Source organism: Oncorhynchus mykiss, chromosome 12, assembly GCF_013265735.2.
Source record: "Oncorhynchus mykiss isolate Arlee chromosome 12, USDA_OmykA_1.1, whole genome shotgun sequence".
Lineage (NCBI taxonomy): Eukaryota > Metazoa > Chordata > Actinopteri > Salmoniformes > Salmonidae > Oncorhynchus > Oncorhynchus mykiss.
This window is the reverse complement of record NC_048576.1, coordinates 89,558,311-89,578,356: the sequence shown is the minus strand read 5'-3', so window position 1 is coordinate 89,578,356 and position 20,046 is coordinate 89,558,311. Positions and strand designations below refer to the sequence as shown.

The 20,046-nt window shown below is 47.4% G+C and overlaps 1 protein-coding gene across 1 annotated transcript in view; it reads right to left on the bottom strand.

Moving 5' to 3' along the window:
- Positions 1–20,046, bottom strand: part of LOC110538830 (ATP-binding cassette sub-family A member 3) — an 89,469-nt gene that overhangs the window by 17,609 nt on the left and 51,814 nt on the right. Inside the window, exons 13-17 of the mRNA XM_036939120.1 lie at positions 11,728–11,882; positions 9,488–9,643; positions 7,480–7,690; positions 6,331–6,481; positions 5,764–5,862 (exon numbers count right to left, since the gene is read on the bottom strand). Coding sequence (XP_036795015.1) covers positions 5,764–5,862; positions 6,331–6,481; positions 7,480–7,690; positions 9,488–9,643; positions 11,728–11,882 — 772 coding nt within the window. The remainder of the gene's footprint in view (positions 1–5,763; positions 5,863–6,330; positions 6,482–7,479; positions 7,691–9,487; positions 9,644–11,727; positions 11,883–20,046) is intronic.

Sequence of the window (20,046 nt, the reverse complement as noted above, 5' to 3'; positions counted from 1 at the left end):
AAACTTTAGTTCGAGATCCATTGATCCTAATCATGTCAGGTGGTCCGGAGGAACGTAGGAACCTTTCTTTGTACTGTATGACATCTTGACCGTTTTAGACTGTACAAATGTATTTATAGACATGAAACATATTCATTCATTATTGGATGAATCTTTGTGTTCCGGAAGTGGCTTATGGAGAGAGCACTCTGAATCAGACGGATGTTGAAATCTCTTCACAGAACTCAGGAACACACCCCGGGGTCTATTGTACACCAAACAAAGGAGCTCATCGGAGAGTACTTAATAAGTGGGAGTGTGTTTGTGTTACTGGTGATGGTGAGCATTTTATGTCATTCCAGCCCTGCTAACTCTCTCGTCTTCTCACTCTGAGGGGATGGACAGGAGCTTGGACAACCACAATAGCCAGAACGCCATTTCTGTCCGTTACAAATGAATGATCATTTCAGCCAGCCAATCTCCACTCCCACAACGCCTGACACAGACAGCACTCCCCTCAAAGAGCTACATCTAACAGTTCTATAAGTGATCAACGAGACCCCTATCCAGGGTTTGAAAATGGACTCGGGCATCTGCTGTAGCTGTATGAAATTGATAATGACCAAGAGACTGCATATGTAGTAAGATGAAAAGAAGCGGAAATGACTTGGCCAAGGTAGGAACAGTCTGAACAGGTGTTAAATTAGGTGGCTTTCAGTATATTTGAACTGAAACTGAAATGACAGGACTAATGTAGATGGTCCACCCCTTCAGAGAGCTGGGTGGGAATAAAGCTGAATGAAATTGGTAATGGAAAGAGGCTGTATGGAATAGCCAGGGTATGTACAGACTGAACACGTGTTAAGATGGTGGCTTTTAGTGGAGTTGAAAATGAACCCTAATGATAAGACTAATGGAGATGGTGTTACACCTTTAGCTACAGTACATGTATGTATCAGTGTGTACAGAACACGTGTTAAGATGGTGGCTTTTAGTGGAGTTGAAAATTAAGGACTAATGAGGCTTTTGTATACGGGGAATGATGGAGACACTCACTGATAGACCCACATTGTGATGTAAAAATAATGACGCCTGAAATGAGATATTTTGGAGGTAATTGCTATATCCTGTTTAGAGCCTTCACAGCTGTGTTCTACTGAAAAAACACGTGCCCACAAGAACACGTGCAAGCAAACAAACTATCCTACCAGACAGTAACACAAAGACATGTATGTATGCTCGCTCACCCCCCCCAAAACACACACTCACACATTAAAATATGCTTAAAAACACACACACACACACACACACACACACACAGACACAAAGAGGCTTTAAACACAGGCAGAAATAATTGCTCAGATGTAAGCTGAAGACAGCTGGCTGGTCGGTGATGCATAGTAATTGAGCAGAAGATGAGAAGGCAATACGTGTGTGTGTGTGTGTGTGTGTGTGTGTGTGTGTGTGTGTGTGTGTGTGTGTGTGTGTGTGTCAGTGGAGGCTCTTCAGAGGAGGAAGGGGAGGACCATCCTCCTCAGAAAAATAAAAATATATAAAAAGTTATATTTTTAGATAAAACTATACAAAATATATTCAGGTCACCAAATCATTGATTAAAACACACTTTTTTGCAGTGAAGGTCTACAATAGCCTCAACAACACTCTGTAGGGTAGCACCATGGCATAGCCGGAGGACAGCTAGCTTCCGTCCTCCTCTGGGTACATTGACTTCAATATAAAACCTAGGAGGCTCATGGTTCTCACCTACTTCCATAGATTTACACAGTAATTATGACAACTTCCAGGGAACGTCCTCCAATCTATCAGAGCTCTGGCAGCATGAACTGACATGTTGTCCACAAAAACAAAGGAACACAGAATGAATTTAGTACTGAAAGCATAAGCTACAGCTAGCTAGCACTGCAGTGCACCAAATGTGGTGAGTAGTTGACTCAAAGAAAGATAAAGACAATAGGTGAACAGTTAACAAATTAATTTCTTCCAAAATGAAAGAGAAGCAAGAGAAAGATTGTCTTTTTTTTTTACTTTCAGTTTCACTTACTTACAAATGCAGCTAGCTAGTTTAGCCTACTCAAACCCCCTGCTCAAACAGATGGATGCCATGTTAGCTAGCTGGCTATGACTATCCAACACAACACTGGAACGCTTCCAAGTCAAGGTAAGCTTTTGATTTTACTAATGTATTGCCACCGGGCCCTGCCGGTGTAACTGCTAAACTGTTTACTGACTGCACACTAACGTTACTGCATGATTGAAGCGGGTTTAGTAACCTGTTATTTCTATTAGCTATGTTGACTAGGACGTTACTTTAGCTAATATGGTGACAACGATGTAGGCTTTAGTGGTTATGATATGGTTTGGCTTGGAAAGGTTTCTTCGCCTGGTCACATACATCTAATGCGTTGTGCATTGAAGAAGTCCACAAGCGAAGGGAAAAAGGTGAGAGGACGAGAGAGCATAGATGTGAGAAGGAATTTAACATGGCTGCTATGAAACAAATGTTCATGAGTGATCAGTGGTGAATTCATTCCACGGATTCTGTTGAAAAACATTTCTTAAACGGAAGCACACGGAACGAAACAGGGATAAACATTCCTGAATTTGTCCAATAGAAACTCTCATTTGCCACTGTTAGACTAATGATTACACCCTAGATCAGCTAGACGCAGGCCAGACTGTGCAAGGCGGTATTGCATGTGTCACTGTCTGTCACTTCAAATGTTTCTCTCGACCTGTGTGCACCGACGTTGTAAACTTTCATTCACAGGCTAGGTTGTAGCAACCTCATGATGGGTATAGGGAACATGTGAGTATCATGTAGTAGCCTAAGCCTATCGATGTTACACTGAGCTGGTTGAATGGAATATGAAAGACAGTTATCCAATATGCTGTAATAGAATTAAGGCCATGCGCATGACACAAATCATCCTCCATCTTAAACGGCATCGACCGCCACAGGTGTGTGTGTGTGTGTGTGTGTGTGTGTGTGTGTGTGTGTGTGTGTGTGTGGTTGTGTGTGTGTGTGGTTGTGTGTGTGTGTGGTTGTCTGTGTGGTTGTGTGTGTGTGTACACTTAAAAGCCTGCAGGTACATACATACTCATGACAAGTGTTAATATTTATTACAACTGCAGGCTTTAAGGTACTCTCCCTGGGAGCTGTGGTGAGAGGTCCTGACCTAGCTGCTACTCTCCCTGGGAGCTGTGGTGAGAGGTCCAGACCTAGCTGCTACTCTCCCTGGGAGCTGTGGTGAGAGGTCCAGACCTAGCTGCTACTCTCCCTGGGAGCTGTGGTGAGAGGTCCAGACCTAGCTGGTACTCTCCCTGGGAGCTGTGGTGAGAGGTCCAGACCTAGCTGCTACTCTCCCTGGGAGCTGTGGTGAGAGGTCCAGACCTAGCTGCTACTCTCCCTGGGAGCTGTGGTGAGAGGTCCAGACCTAGCTGGTACTCTCCCTGGGAGCTGTGGTGAGAGGTCCAGACCTAGCTGCTACTCTCCCTGGGAGCTGTGGTGAGAGGTCCAGACCTAGCTGGTACTCTCCCTGGGAGCTGTGGTGAGAGGTCCAGGCCTAGCTGCTACTCTCCCTGGGAGCTGTGGTGAGAGGTCCAGACCTAGCTGGTACTCTCCCTGGGAGCTGTGGTGAGAGGTCCAGACCTAGCTGCTACTCTCCCTGGGAGCTGTGGTGAGAGGTCCAGACCTAGCTGGTACTCTCCCTGGGAGCTGTGGTGAGAGGTCCAGACCTAGCTGGTACTCTCCCTGGGAGCTGTGGTGAGAGGTCCAGACCTAGCTGCTACTCTCCCTGGGAGCTGTGGTGAGAGGTCCAGACCTAGCTGGTACTCTCCCTGGGAGCTGTGGTGAGAGGTCCAGACCTAGCTGGTACTCTCCCTGGGAGTTGTGGTGAGAGGTCCAGACCTAGCTGGTACTCTCCCTGGGAGCTGTGGTGAGAGGTCCAGACCTAGCTGGTACTCTCCCTGGGAGCTGTGGTGAGAGGTCCAGACCTAGCTGGTACTCTCCCTGGGAGTTGTGGTGAGAGGTCCAGACCTAGCTGGTACTCTCCCTGGGAGCTGTGGTGAGAGGTCCAGACCTAGCTGCTACTCTCCCTGGGAGCTGTGGTGAGAGGTCCAGACCTAGCTGGTACTCTCCCTGTGAGTTGTGGTGAGAGGTCCAGACCTAGCTGGTACTCTCCCTGGGAGCTGTGGTGAGAGGTCCAGACCTAGCTGCTACTCTCCCTGGGAGCTGTGGTGAGAGGTCCAGACCTAGCTGCTACTCTCCCTGGGAGCTGTGGTGAGAGGTCCAGAACTAGCTGCTACTCTCCCTGGGAGCTGTGGTGAGAGGTCCAGACCTAGCTGGTACTCTCCCTGGGAGCTGTGGTGAGAGGTCCAGACCTAGCTGGTACTCTCCCTGGGAGCTGTGGTGAGAGGTCCAGACCTAGCTGGTACTCTCCCTGGGAGTTGTGGTGAGAGGTCCAGACCTAGCTGCTACTCTCCCTGGGAGCTGTGGTGAGAGGTCCAGACCTAGCTGGTACTCTCCCTGGGAGCTGTGGTGAGAGGTCCAGACCTAGCTGCTACTCTCCCTGGGAGCTGTGGTGAGAGGTCCAGACCTAGCTGGTACTCTCCCTGGGAGCTGTGGTGAGAGGTCCAGACCTAGCTGGTACTCTCCCTGGGAGTTGTGGTGAGAGGTCCAGACCTAGCTGCTACTCTCCCTGGGAGCTGTGGTGAGAGGTCCAGACCTAGCTGCTACTCTCCCTGGGAGCTGTGGTGAGAGGTCCAGACCTAGCTGGTACTCTCCCTGGGAGTTGTGGTGAGAGGTCCAGACCTAGCTGCTACTCTCCCTGGGAGCTGTGGTGAGAGGTCCAGACCTAGCTGCTACTCTCCCTGGGAGCTGTGGTGAGAGGTCCAGACCTAGCTGCTACTCTCCCTGGGAGCTGTGGTGAGAGGTCCAGACCTAGCTGGTACTCTCCCTGGGAGCTGTGGTGAGAGGTCCAGACCTAGCTGGTACTCTCCCTGGGAGTTGTGGTGAGAGGTCCAGACCTAGCTGCTACTCTCCCTGGGAGCTGTGGTGAGAGGTCCAGACCTAGCTGCTACTCTCCCTGGGAGCTGTGGTGAGAGGTCCAGACCTAGCTGGTACTCTCCCTGGGAGTTGTGGTGAGAGGTCCAGACCTAGCTGCTACTCTCCCTGGGAGCTGTGGTGAGAGGTCCAGACCTAGCTGCTACTCTCCCTGGGAGCTGTGGTGAGAGGTCCAGACCTAGCTGCTACTCTCCCTGGGATCTGTTGTGTGAGAGGTCCAGACCTAGCTGCTACTCTCCCTGGGAGCTGTGGTGAGAGGTCCAGACCTAGCTGTTACTCTCCCTGGGAGCTGTGGTGAGAGGTCCAGACCTAGCTGTTACTCTCCCTGGGAGCTGTGGTGAGAGGTCCAGGCCTAGCTGCTACTCTCCCTGGGAGCTGTGGTGAGAGGTCCAGGCCTAGCTGGTACTCTCCCTGGGAGCTGTGGTGAGAGGTCCAGACCTAGCTGCTACTCTCCCTGGGAGCTGTGGTGAGAGGTCCAGACCTAGCTGCTACTCTCCCTGGGAGCTGTGGTGAGAGGTCCAGACCTAGCTGGTACTCTTCCTGTGAGCTGTGGTGAGAGGTCCAGACCTAGCTGCTACTCTCCCTGGGAGCTGTGGTGAGAGGTCCAGACCTAGCTGCTACTCTCCCTGGGAGCTGTGGTGAGAGGTCCAGGCCTAGCTGCTACTCTCCCTGGGAGCTGTGGTGAGTGTGTGATCCCATACCTGAGGAAGACCTCCTCCATGGTGGTGACAGAGGCTCCATAGCTGGCGATGCCCAGCTCCTCTCTGTTCATCTCCAGCTCTGCAAACAGCAGCTCAAACCTGGAGAGGGAAGAACGTTGATCCATCAGAGATCAGTCAGACCCGGGTCTAAAACAGTCTTCTGTCATGGGGATCTACGGTGACATCACAGGCCGTTAAATAACCTCAACAGTCAGTCAATACTCCCTCCAGATAAAACCAACAACTAGGGCAGGGACCAAAATTACCACCCTATTCCCATTTTACTGCACTACTTTTCACCAGGTCAAAAGTGGTCAAAAGTAGTGCACTAAATAGGGAATAGGGTGCCATTTGGGACATAAGCTATTATTGTACTTGAAACATCACCCTTACCTCTAGAAGTAGAGGTGTCTGTAATCATACTGTAGCAAGCAGCAACACCCTCAGATTGGACCCAACTTGGGCTCATCAAAATAGACTGACAAAAATAGTGTGTCACACTAAACACCGAGCTGTGGCCATCGGCACTGATGGCCTGTGTGAGATTGGGTATTGATTTTGTCTTACCGGTTGGTGCTCTCTTTGGGCAGAATGTATGAGAGCTCAGCCCCAGCACTGCTCTCCAGCGTGGCATTGGGAACGTACATGTGGACCAGACGTGTGATCTCAGACACGTTGCACAGCGCATCCTTCACGATCACCATGTGGTAGCCAGCACCTGAGACGCAGGAGAAGGAAGGTAAAGTTACATCTCTGAATCCCTCTCCTATCACCTCATGACATTCTACAACTACTAGTTATTCACACTATGTTCTGTCTTGTATTCTTCACTCCCACTTCACCCCTTCTATCCAACCCTTTTCATTTCACCACTACATTCCACCTCTTCTCTCCTCTCTGTTTCCACAACCTCTCTATCACACCTGTTCATTTTATCATCCCTCCTCTCTTCCCTCTCCCACATCCTTTACCCTCTCTACCCATTCTCCTTTATCTCCCTCCCTCCTCCCTCTCCCATACCCTTTACCCTCTCTACCCATTCTCCCTCCTCTCTTCCCTCTCCCACACCCTTTACCCTCTCTACCCATTCTCCCTCCCTCCCTCCTATCTTCCCTCTCCCACATCCTTTACCCTCTCTACCCATTCTCCTTTATCTCCCTCCCTCCTCCCTCTCCCATACCCTTTACCCTCTCTACCCATTCTCCTTTATCTCCCTCCTCCACACCCTTTACCCTCTCTACCCATTCTCCTTTATCTCCCTCCTCCACACCCTTTACCCTCTCTACCCATTCTCCCTCCCTCCCTCCCTCCCTCCCTCCTCCCTCTCCCACACCCTTTACCCTCTCTACCCATTCTCCCTCCCTCCCTCCCTCCTCTCTTCCCTCTCCCACACCCTTTCCCCTCTCTACCCATTCTCCCTCCCTCCCTCCCTCCTCCCTCTCCCACACCCTTTACCCTCTACCCATTCTCCCTCCCTCCCTCCTCTCTTCCCTCTCCCACACCCTTTACCCTCTACCCATTCTCCCTCCCTCCCTCCCTCCTCTCTTCCCTCTCCCACACCCTTTACCCTCTCTACCCATTCTCCCTCCCTCCCTCCCTCCTCTCTTCCCTCTCCCACACCCTTTACCCTCTCTACCCATTCTCCTTTATCTCCCTCCCTCCCTCCCTCTCCCACACCCTTTACCCATTCTTCTTTTTCTCCCTCCCTCCTCTCACCATATTTGTTCTTGAGAAACAGAGGCGAGCCGCAGCACTGCAGCTCTCCCCCAGCCATGATGACTATACGGTCCCCCAACAGGTCGGCCTCGTCCATAAAGTGTGTAGTCAGCAGGATGGTGCGCCCGCGCTTCTCACCCTGGAGCAGGTCCCAGGTGGCCCGCCTCGCCGACGGGTCCATGCCCGACGTGGGCTCATCCAACATCACCACCTGGATGGGAGGAGTGGTGAGATGGAGGGATGGAAGGACAAAGATAGAGACAGGGAGGGGGGTGGAGGAAGGGGAAGATTGAGGGATGGAAGTGAAGGGACAGAGAAAGAGCCAGAGGGGTAAGATGTGTTGAACTAGCCTTGTGTGTTGCACATACTGTGCATCAAGTATTCATACCACATTTTGTTGTGTTACAGCCCAAATTCAAAATGGATTTCAGAGAATGTTTTTCTCACCCATCTACACACAATACCCCATAATGACAAAGTAAAAACATGTTTTTAGGAATTTCTGAAAATGTTTTGAAAATGAAATAAATAAAAGTCTAATTTACCTAAGTATTCACACCCTCGAGTCAATACTTTGTAGAAGCACTTTTGGCATTGATTACAGCTGTGAGTAGGCTGGGTCAGTCTATGGATTGTGCAATATTTGCCCATTTATTATTTTCTAAATTCTTCAAGGGCTGTCAAATTGGTTGTTAATCATTGCTAGACACCCATGTTCAGGTCTTGCCATAGATTTTCAAGTAGATTTAAGTCAGTAACATTTACTGACTTCTTGGTAAGCAACTCCAGTGTATATTTTGCCTTGTGTTTTAGGTTATTGTCCTGCTGAAAGGTGAACTCATCTCCCAGTGTCTGGTGGAAAGCAGACAGATCCAGGTTTTTCTCTAGGATTTAGCCTGTGCTTAGCTCCATTCTGTTTCTTTATTTATCCTGAAAAACTCCTCAGTCCATAACAATTTCAAGCACACCCATAACACAATGCAGCCACCCCGATGTTTGAAAATATGAAGAGTGGTACTCTCTCAGTAATGTGTTGTACTGGATTTGCCCCAAACATAACACTATATATATTCAGGACAAAAAGTGCATTTCTTTGCAATTTTTTCAGTATTAGTTTAGTGCCTTGTTGCAAACATGATGCATGTTTTGCAATATTTGTATTCTGTACAGGTTTCCTTCTTTTCACTCTGTCAATTAGGTTAGTATTGTGGAGTAACTACATTATTGTTGAACCATCCTCAGTTTTCTCATAGTAATTAAACTCTGTAACTGTTTGAAAGTCACCATTGCCCTCATGGTGAAACCCCTAAACGATTTCCTTCCTCTCCGGCAACTGTGTTAGGAAGGACACCTGTATCTTTGTAGTTACTGGGTGTATTGATACACCATCAGTAGTGTAATTAATAACTTCACCATGCTCAAAGGGATATTCAATGTCTAATTTATTTTTGATCTACCAATAGGTACCCTTCTTTGCGAGGCATTGGAAAACCTCCCTGGTCTTTGTGGTTGAATCTGTGTTTGAAATTCACTTCTAGACGGAGGGGCCTTACATATTGTAAGTGTGGGGTACAGAGATGAGGTAGTCATTCAATGCAACTTATTACGTGACTTGTTAAGCAAATGTTTACTCCTAAACGTATTTAGGCTTGTCATAACAAACGGGTTGAATACTTATGGACTCAAGACATTTCAGCGTTATATTTTTCGTACATAGAAAAACAACATAATTCCACTTTGACATTATGAGGTATTGTGTTTAGACCAGTGACAACAATCTCAACGTAATCCATTTTAAATGCAGGCTGTAACACAACAAAATGTGGAAAAGGAATCTGTATTTATTCATGCAATTATGTTATGCCTGTACTTTGACAATGCCACGCTAACTAACCCTCTGGGGTTAATAAAGTAATTTTGAATTGAGTGACAAGGCAATACCTTCAGGTCAAAAGCAGTGCACCGAATAGAGAAATGGGTGGCATTTGGGACACAATCCAATACTGACCTTGGAGTCTCCGATGAGGCCGATGCCAATGGATAGTTTCCTCTTCATCCCACCTGACAGGGTCTTGGAGTGGGAATGTCGCTTGTCCTCCAGGTTCAGAATCCTGATGATCCGGTCCACCTCAGCTGGAATCTTCTCCTGGGAATAACCCTTCAACTGGAGACGAGAGAGAGAAAGAGACATAAGGAATAACCCTTCAACTGGAGACGAGAGAGAGAGAGAGACATAAGGAATAACCCTTCAACTGGAGACGAGAGAGAGAGAGATAAGGAATAACCCTTCAGCTGGAGACGAGAGAGAGAGAGAGACATAAGGAATAACCCTTCAACTGGAGACGAGAGAGAGAGAGAGACATAAGGAATAACCCTTCAACTGGAGACGAGAGAGAGAGAGAGACATAAGGAATAACCCTTCAGCTGGAGACGAGAGAGAGAGAGAGACATAAGGAATAACCCTTCAGCTGGAGACGAGAGAGAGAGAGAGAGACATAAGGAATAACCCTTCAACTGGAGACGAGAGAGAGAGACATAAGGAATAACCCTTCAGCTGGAGACGAGAGAGAGAGAGAGAGACATAAGGAATAACCCTTCAACTGGAGACGAGAGAGAGAGACATAAGGAATAACCCTTCAGCTGGAGACGAGAGAGAGAGAGAGAGATAAGGAATAACCCTTCAGCTGGAGACGAGAGAGAGAGAGAGAGAGACATAAGGAATAACCCTTCAACTGGAGACGAGAGAGAGAGAGACATAAGGAATAACCCTTCAGCTGGAGACGAGAGAGAGAGAGACATAAGGAATAACCCTTCAGCTGGAGACGAGAGAGAGAGAGAGACATAAGGAATAACCCTTCAGCTGGAGACGAGAGAGAGAGAGACATAAGGAATAACCCTTCAGCTGGAGACGAGAGAGAGAGACATAAGGAATAACCCTTCAGCTGGAGACGAGAGAGAGAGAGAGAGACATAAGGAATAACCCTTCAACTGGAGACGAGAGAGAGAGACATAAGGAATAACCCTTCAACTGGAGACGAGAGAGAGAGAGAGACATAAGGAATAACCCTTCAACTGGAGACGAGAGAGAGAGAGACATAAGGAATAACCCTTCAACTGGAGACGAGAGAGAGAGAGAGAGACATAAGGAATAACCCTTCAGCTGGAGACGAGAGAGAGAGACATAAGGAATAACCCTTCAGCTGGAGACGAGAGAGAGAGAGACATAAGGAATAACCCTTCAACTGGAGACGAGAGAGAGAGACATAAGGAATAACCCTTCAGCTGGAGATGAGAGGCATAAGGAATACATACCACAGCTGGAGAGTGCAATAGAGAGCGAGAGCATGAGAGAACGCAAGGGAGAGCGAGCGCGAGAGACATAAGTGGGAAGAAGGGAAGTATGGAATGTAAGGAAAAGTTAGAGTGAATTGAGAAAGTAAACTTAAAAGGAACGATAAGAGGACGGAATGTAAGGAAAGTAGAGGGGAATGGTGCCTGCGTGCCTGTCTCTGTACCTGCATGCCTGACTGCCTATCTGTCTCTGTACCTGCATGCCTGACTGCCTATCTGTCTCTTTGCCTGTCTGACTCACTGCCTGTGTGCCTGCCTGCCTATCTCGGTGCCTGTCTACCTCCCTGACTCGGTGCCTGCCTACCTGTCTCGGTGCCTGCCTGCCTGCCTGTCTGTGCCTGCCTGCCTGCCTGTCTGTGCCTGTCTGCCTGCCTGTCTCTGTGCCTGTCTGCCTGCCTGTCTCTGTGCCTGTCTGCCTGCCTGTCTCTGTGCCTGTCTGCCTGCCTGTCTCGGTGCCTGTCTGCCTGCCTGTCTCGGTGCCTGTCTGCCTCCCTGTCTCGGTGCCTGTCTGCCTCCCTGTCTCGGTGCCTGTGTGCCTGCCTGTCTCGGTGCCTGTGTGCCTGCCTGCCTGTCTCTGTGCCTGTCTGCCTGTCTCGGTGCCTGTCTACCTCCCTGACTCGGTGCCTGCCTGCCTGTCTCGGTGCCTGCGTGCCTGCCTGTCTCTGTGCCTGTCTGCCTCCCTGACTCGGTGCCTGTCTGCCTCGGTGCCTGTGTGCCTGCCTGCCTGTCTCGGTGCCTGCGTGCCTGCCTCGGTGCCTGCGTGCGTGCCTGCCTGCTTGTATCGGTGCCTGTCTGCCTCGGTGCCTGCGTGCGTGCCTGCCTGCCTGTCTTGGTGCCTGCCTGTCTTGGTGCCTGCGTGCCTGTCTCGGAGCCTGCCTGCGTGTTTGCATGTCTTACCTGTGTGTAGAATAGCAGGTGCTCCTGGACAGTGAGGTTGTCAAAGAGCACGTCGTGCTGCGGACACAGGCCCAGGCTGTGGCGAATCAGAGCCATGTCCTGACAGATGTCATAGCCGTTAATGTAGGCCCTGCCACTGCTGGGAGGAAACAGACCTGGAGGATACACAGAGAAACATAGCTGTTAATGTAGGCCCTGCTACTGAAACAGACCTGGAGGATACACAGAGAAACATAGCTGTTAATGTAGGCCCTGCTACTGAAACAGACCTGGAGGATACACAGAGAAACATATCTGTTAATATAGGACTGCTACTGAAACAGACCTGGAGGATACACAGAGAAACATAGCTGTTAATGTAGGCCCTGCTACTGAAACAGACCTGGAGGATACACAGAGAAACATATCTGTTAATGTAGGCCTGCTACTGAAACAGACCTGGAGGATACACAGAGAAACATAGCTGTTAATGTAGGCCTGCTACTGAAACAGACCTGGAGGATACACAGAGAAACATAGCTGTTAATGTAGGCCTGCTACTGAAACAGACCTGGAGGATACACAGAGAAACATAGCTGTTAATGTAGGCCCTGCTACTGAAACAGACCTGGAGGATACACAGAGAAACATAGCTGTTAATGTAGGCCCTGCTACTGAAACAGACCTGGAGGATACACAGAGAAACATAGCTGTTAATGTAGGCCCTGCTACTGAAACAGACCTGGAGGATACACAGAGAAACATAGCTGTTAATGTAGGCCCTGCTACTGAAACAGACCTGGAGGATACACAGAGAAACATAGCTGTTAATGTAAGCCCTGCTACTGAAACAGACCTGGAGGATACACAGAGAAACATAGCTGTTAATGTAAGCCCTGCTACTGAAACAGACCTGGAGGATACACAGAGAAACATAGCTGTTAATATAGGCCCTGCTACTGAAACAGACCTGGAGGATACACAGAGAAACATATCTGTTAATGTAGGCCTGCTACTGAAACAGACCTGGAGGATACACAGAGAAACATAGCTGTTAATGTAGGCCCTGCTACTGAAACAGACCTGGAGGATACACAGAGAAACATAGCTGTTAATATAGGACTGCTACTGAAACAGACCTGGAGGATACACAGAGAAACATAGCTGTTAATGTAGGCCTGCTACTGAAACAGACCTGGAGGATACACAGAGAAACATAGCTGTTAATGTAGGCCCTGCTACTGAAACAGACCTGGAGGATACACAGAGAAACATAGCTGTTAATGTAGACCTGCTACTGAAACAGACCTGGAGGATACACAGAGAAACATAGCTGTTAATGTATGCCTGCTACTGAAACAGACCTGGAGGATACACAGAGAAACATAGCTGTTAATGTAGACCTGCTACTGAAACAGACCTGGAGGATACACAGAGAAACATAGCTGTTAATGTAGGCCCTGCTACTGAAACAGACCTGGAGGATACACAGAGAAACATAGCTGTTAATAGAGGCCCTGCTACTGAAACAGACCAGGAGGATACACAGAGAAACATAGCTGTTAATGTAGGCCCTGCTACTGAAACAGACCTGGAGGATACACAGAGAAACATAGCTGTTAATATAGGCCCTGCTACTGCTGGGAGGAAACAGACCTGGAGGATACACAGAGAAATATAGCTGTTAATGTAGGCCCTGCTACTGAAACAGACCTGGAGGATACACAGAGAAACATAGCTGTTAATATAGGCCCTGCTACTGAAACAGACCTGGAGGATACACAGAGAAACATAGCTGTTAATGTAGGCCTGCTACTGAAACAGACCTGGAGGATACACAGAGAAACATAGCTGTTAATGTAGGCCCTGCTACTGAAACAGACCTGGAGGATACACAGAGAAACATAGCTGTTAATATAGGACTGCTACTGAAACAGACCTGGAGGATACACAGAGAAACATAGCTGTTAATGTAGGCCTGCTACTGAAACAGACCTGGAGGATACACAGAGAAACATAGCTGTTAATGTAGGCCCTGCTACTGAAACAGACCTGGAGGATACACAGAGAAACATAGCTGTTAATGTAGGCCCTGCTACTGAAACAGACCTGGAGGATACACAGAGAAACATAGCTGTTAATGTAGGCCCTGCTACTGAAACAGACCTGGAGGATACACAGAGAAACATAGCTGTTAATGTAGGCCCTGCTACTGAAACAGACCTGGAGGATACACAGAGAAACATAGCTGTTAATATAGGACTGCTACTGAAACAGACCTGGAGGATACACAGAGAAACATAGCTGTTAATGTAGGCCCTGCTACTGAAACAGACCTGGAGGATACACAGAGAAACATAGCTGTTAATGTAGGCCTGCTACTGAAACAGACCTGGAGGATACACAGAGAAACATAGCTGTTAATGTAGGCCCTGCTACTGAAACAGACCTGGAGGATACACAGAGAAACATAGCTGTTAATGTAGACCTGCTACTGAAACAGACCTGGAGGATACACAGAGAAACATAGCTGTTAATGTAGGCCTGCTACTGAAACAGACCTGGAGGATACACAGAGAAACATAGCTGTTAATGTAGACCTGCTACTGAAACAGACCTGGAGGATACACAGAGAAACATAGCTGTTAATGTAGGCCCTGCTACTGAAACAGACCTGGAGGATACACAGAGAAACATAGCTGTTAATAGAGGCCCTGCTACTGAAACAGACCAGGAGGATACACAGAGAAACATAGCTGTTAATGTAGGCCCTGCTACTGAAACAGACCTGGAGGATACACAGAGAAACATAGCTGTTAATGTAAGCCCTGCTACTGAAACAGACCTGGAGGATACACAGAGAAACATAGCTGTTAATGTAAGCCCTGCTACTGAAACAGACCTGGAGGATACACAGAGAAACATAGCTGTTAATATAGGCCCTGCTACTGAAACAGACCTGGAGGATACACAGAGAAACATATCTGTTAATGTAGGCCTGCTACTGAAACAGACCTGGAGGATACACAGAGAAACATAGCTGTTAATGTAGGCCCTGCTACTGAAACAGACCTGGAGGATACACAGAGAAACATAGCTGTTAATATAGGACTGCTACTGAAACAGACCTGGAGGATACACAGAGAAACATAGCTGTTAATGTAGGCCTGCTACTGAAACAGACCTGGAGGATACACAGAGAAACATAGCTGTTAATGTAGGCCCTGCTACTGAAACAGACCTGGAGGATACACAGAGAAACATAGCTGTTAATGTAGACCTGCTACTGAAACAGACCTGGAGGATACACAGAGAAACATAGCTGTTAATGTAGGCCTGCTACTGAAACAGACCTGGAGGATACACAGAGAAACATAGCTGTTAATGTAGACCTGCTACTGAAACAGACCTGGAGGATACACAGAGAAACATAGCTGTTAATGTAGGCCCTGCTACTGAAACAGACCTGGAGGATACACAGAGAAACATAGCTGTTAATAGAGGCCCTGCTACTGAAACAGACCAGGAGGATACACAGAGAAACATAGCTGTTAATGTAGGCCCTGCTACTGAAACAGACCTGGAGGATACACAGAGAAACATAGCTGTTAATATAGGCCCTGCTACTGCTGGGAGGAAACAGACCTGGAGGATACACAGAGAAACATAGCTGTTAATGTAGGCCCTGCTACTGAAACAGACCTGGAGGATACACAGAGAAACATAGCTGTTAATATAGGCCCTGCTACTGAAACAGACCTGGAGGATACACAGAGAAACATAGCTGTTAATATAGGCCTGCTACTGAAACAGACCTGGAGGATACACAGAGAAACATATCTGTTAATGTAGGCCTGCTACTGAAACAGACCTGGAGGATACACAGAGAAACATAGCTGTTAATGTAGGCCCTGCTACTGAAACAGACCTGGAGGATACACAGAGAAACATAGCTGTTAATATAGGACTGCTACTGAAACAGACCTGGAGGATACACAGAGAAACATAGCTGTTAATGTAGGCCTGCTACTGAAACAGACCTGGAGGATACACAGAGAAACATAGCTGTTAATGTAGGCCCTGCTACTGAAACAGACCTGGAGGATACACAGAGAAACATAGCTGTTAATGTAGGCCCTGCTACTGAAACAGACCTGGAGGATACACAGAGAAACATAGCTGTTAATGTAGGCCCTGCTACTGAAACAGACCTGGAGGATACACAGAGAAACATAGCTGTTAATGTAGGCCCTGCTACTGAAACAGACCTGGAGGATACACAGAGAAACATAGCTGTTAATGTAGGCCTGCTACTGAAACAGACCTGGAGGATACACAGAGAAACATAGCTGTTAATGTAGGCCCTGCTACTGAAACAGACCTGGAGGATACACAGAGAAACATAGCTGTTAATGTAGACCTGCTACTGAAACAGACCTGGAGGATACACAGAGAAACATAGCTGTTAATGTAGGCCTGCTACTGAAACAGACCTGGAGGATACACAGAGAAACATAGCTGTTAATGTAGACCTGCTACTGAAACAGACCTGGAGGATACACAGAGAAACATAGCTGTTAATGTAGGCCCTGCTACTGAAACAGACCTGGAGGATACACAGAGAAACATAGCTGTTAATAGAGGCCCTGCTACTGAAACAGACCAGGAGGATACATAGAGAAACATAGCTGTTAATGTAGGCCCTGCTACTGAAACAGACCTGGAGGATACACAGAGAAACATAGCTGTTAATATAGGACCTGCTACTGCTGGGAGGAAACAGACCTGGAGGATACACAGAGAAACATAGCTGTTAATGTAGGCCCTGCTACTGAAACAGACCTGGAGGATACACAGAGAAACATAGCTGTTAATATAGGCCCTGCTACTGAAACAGACCTGGAGGATACACAGAGAAACATAGCTGTTAATATAGGCCTGCTACTGAAACAGACCTGGAGGATACACAGAGAAACATAGCTGTTAATGTAGGCCTGCTACTGAAACAGACCTGGAGGATACACAGAGAAACATAGCTGTTAATATAGGCCTGCGACTGAAACAGACCTGGAGGATACACAGAGAAACATAGCTGTTAATGTAGGCCCTGCTACTGAAACAGACCTGGAGGATACACAGAGAAACATAGCTGTTAATATAGGCCTGCTACTGAAACAGACCTGGAGGATACACAGAGAAACATAGCTGTTAATATAGGCCCTGCTACTGAAACAGACCTGGAGGATACACAGAGAAACATAGCTGTTAATATAGGCCTGCTACTGAAACAGACCTGGAGGATACACAGAGAAACATAGCTGTTAATGTAGGCCTGCTACTGAAACAGACCTGGAGGATACACAGAGAAACATAGCTGTTAATATAGGCCTGCTACTGAAACAGACCTGGAGGATACACAGAGAAACATAGCTGTTAATGTAGGCCCTGCTACTGAAACAGACCTGGAGGATACACAGAGAAACATAGCTGTTAATATAGGCCTGCTACTGAAACAGACCTGGAGGATACACAGAGAAACATAGCTGTTAATGTAGGCCCTGCTACTGAAACAGACCTGGAGGATACACAGAGAAACATAGCTGTTAATGTAGACCTGCTACTGAAACAGACCTGGAGGATACACAGATAAACATAGCTGTTAATGTAGGCCTGCTACTGAAACAGACCTGGAGGATACACAGAGAAACATAGCTGTTAATATAGGCCTGCTACTGAAACAGACCTGGAGGATACACAGAGAAACATAGCTGTTAATGTAGACCTGCTACTGAAACAGACCTGGAGGATACACAGAGAAACATAGCTGTTAATGTAGGCCTGCTACTGAAACAGACCTGGAGGATACACAGAGAAACATAGCTGTTAATGTAGGCCTGCTACTGAAACAGACCTGGAGGATACACAGAGAAACATAGCTGTTAATGTAGGCCTGCTACTGAAACAGACCTGGAGGATACACAGAGAAACATAGCTGTTAATGTAGGCCCTGCTACTGAAACAGACCTGGAGGATACACAGAGAAACATAGCTGTTAATGTAGGCCCTGCTACTGAAACAGACCTGGTGGATACACAGAGAAACATATCTGTTAATGTAGGCCTGCTACTGAAACAGACCTGGAGGATACACAGAGAAACATAGCTGTTAATGTAGGCCCTGCTACTGAAACAGACCTGGAGGATACACAGAGAAACATATCTGTTAATGTAGGCCTGCTACTGAAACAGACCTGGAGGATACACAGAGAAACATAGCTGTTAATGTAGGCCCTGCTACTGAAACAGACCTGGAGGATACACAGAGAAACATAGCTGTTAATATAGGCCTGCTACTGAAACAGACCTGGAGGATACACAGAGAAACATAGCTGTTAATGTAGGCCCTGCTACTGAAACAGACCTGGAGGATACACAGAGAAACATAGCTGTTAATGTAGGCCCTGCTACTGAAACAGACCTGGAGGATACACAGAGAAACATATCTGTTAATGTAGGCCTGCTACTGAAACAGACCTGGAGGATACACAGAGAAACATATCTGTTAATGTAGGCCTGCTACTGAAACAGACCTGGAGGATACACAGATAAACATAGCTGTTAATATAGGCCCTGCTACTGAAACAGACCTGGAGGATACACAGAGAAACATAGCTGTTAATGTAGGCCTGCTACTGAAACCGACCTGGAGGATACACAGAGAAACATAGCTGTTAATGTAGGCCCTGCTACTGAAACAGACCTGGAGGATACACAGAGAAACATAGCTGTTAATATAGGCCCTGCTACTGAAACAGACCTGGAGGATACACAGAGAAACATAGCTGTTAATGTAGGCCCTGCCACTGCTGGGAGGAAACAGACCTGGAGGATACACAGAGAAACATAGCTGTTAATGTAGGCCCTGCTACTGAAACAGACCTGGAGGATACACAGAGAAACATAGCTGTTAATGTAGGCCCTGCTACTGAAACAGACCTGGAGGATACACAGAGAAACATAGCTGTTAATGTAGGCCTGCTACTGAAACAGACCTGGAGGATACACAGAGAAACATAGCTGTTAATGTAGGCCTGCTACTGAAACAGACCTGGAGGATACACAGAGAAACATATCTGTTAATGTAGGCCCTGCTACTGAAACAGACCTGGAGGATACACAGAGAAACATAGCTGTTAATGTAGGCCCTGCTACTGAAACAGACCTGGAGGATACACAGAGAAACATATCTGTTAATGTAGGCCCTGCTACTGAAACAGACCTGGAGGATACACAGAGAAACATAGCTGTTAATGTAGGCCCTGCTACTGAAACAGACCTGGAGGATACACAGAGAAACATAGCTGTTAATGTAGGCCTGCTACTGAAACAGACCTGGAGGATACACAGAGAAACATAGCTGTTAATGTAGACCTGCTACTGAAACAGACCTGGAGGATACACAGAGAAACATAGCTGTTAATGTAGGCCTGCTACTGAAACAGACCTGGAGGATACACAGAGAAACATAGCTGTTAATGTAGGCCTGCTACTGAAACAGACCTGGAGGATACACAGAGAAACATAGCTGTTAATATAGGCCTGCTACTGAAACAGACCTGGAGGATACACAGAGAAACATAGCTGTTAATGTAGGCCCTGCTACTGAAACAGACCTGGAGGATACACAGAGAAACATAGCTGTTAATATAGGACTGCTACTGAAACAGACCTGGAGGATACACAGAGAAACATAGCTGTTAATGTAGGCCCTGCTACTGAAACAGACCTGGAGGATACACAGAGAAACATTGCTGTTAATGTAGGCCTGCTACTGAAACAGACCTGGAGGATACACAGAGAAACATAGCTGTTAATATAGGCCCTGCTACTGAAACAGACCTGGAGGATACACAGAGAAACATAGCTGTTAATGTAGGCCTGCTACTGAAACAGACCTGGAGGATACACAGAGAAACATAGCTGTTAATGTAGGCCTGCTACTGAAACAGACCTGGAGGATACACAGAGAAACATAGCTGTTAATGTAGACCTGCTACTGAAACAGACCTGGAGGATACACAGAGAAACATAGCTGTTAATGTAGGCCTGCTACTGAAACAGACCTGGAGGATACACAGAGAAACATAGCTGTTAATGTAGACCTGCTACTGAAACAGACCTGGAGGATACACAGAGAAACATAGCTGTTAATGTAGGCCTGCTACTGAAACAGACCTGGAGGATACACAGAGAAACATAAGGAGTGAGTTGTACAATACAAAGCCTATTGTGAGTTTGGTTTTAAGAGGAAGCACACTGGCCTGTCTATGCTTGCGGTTCT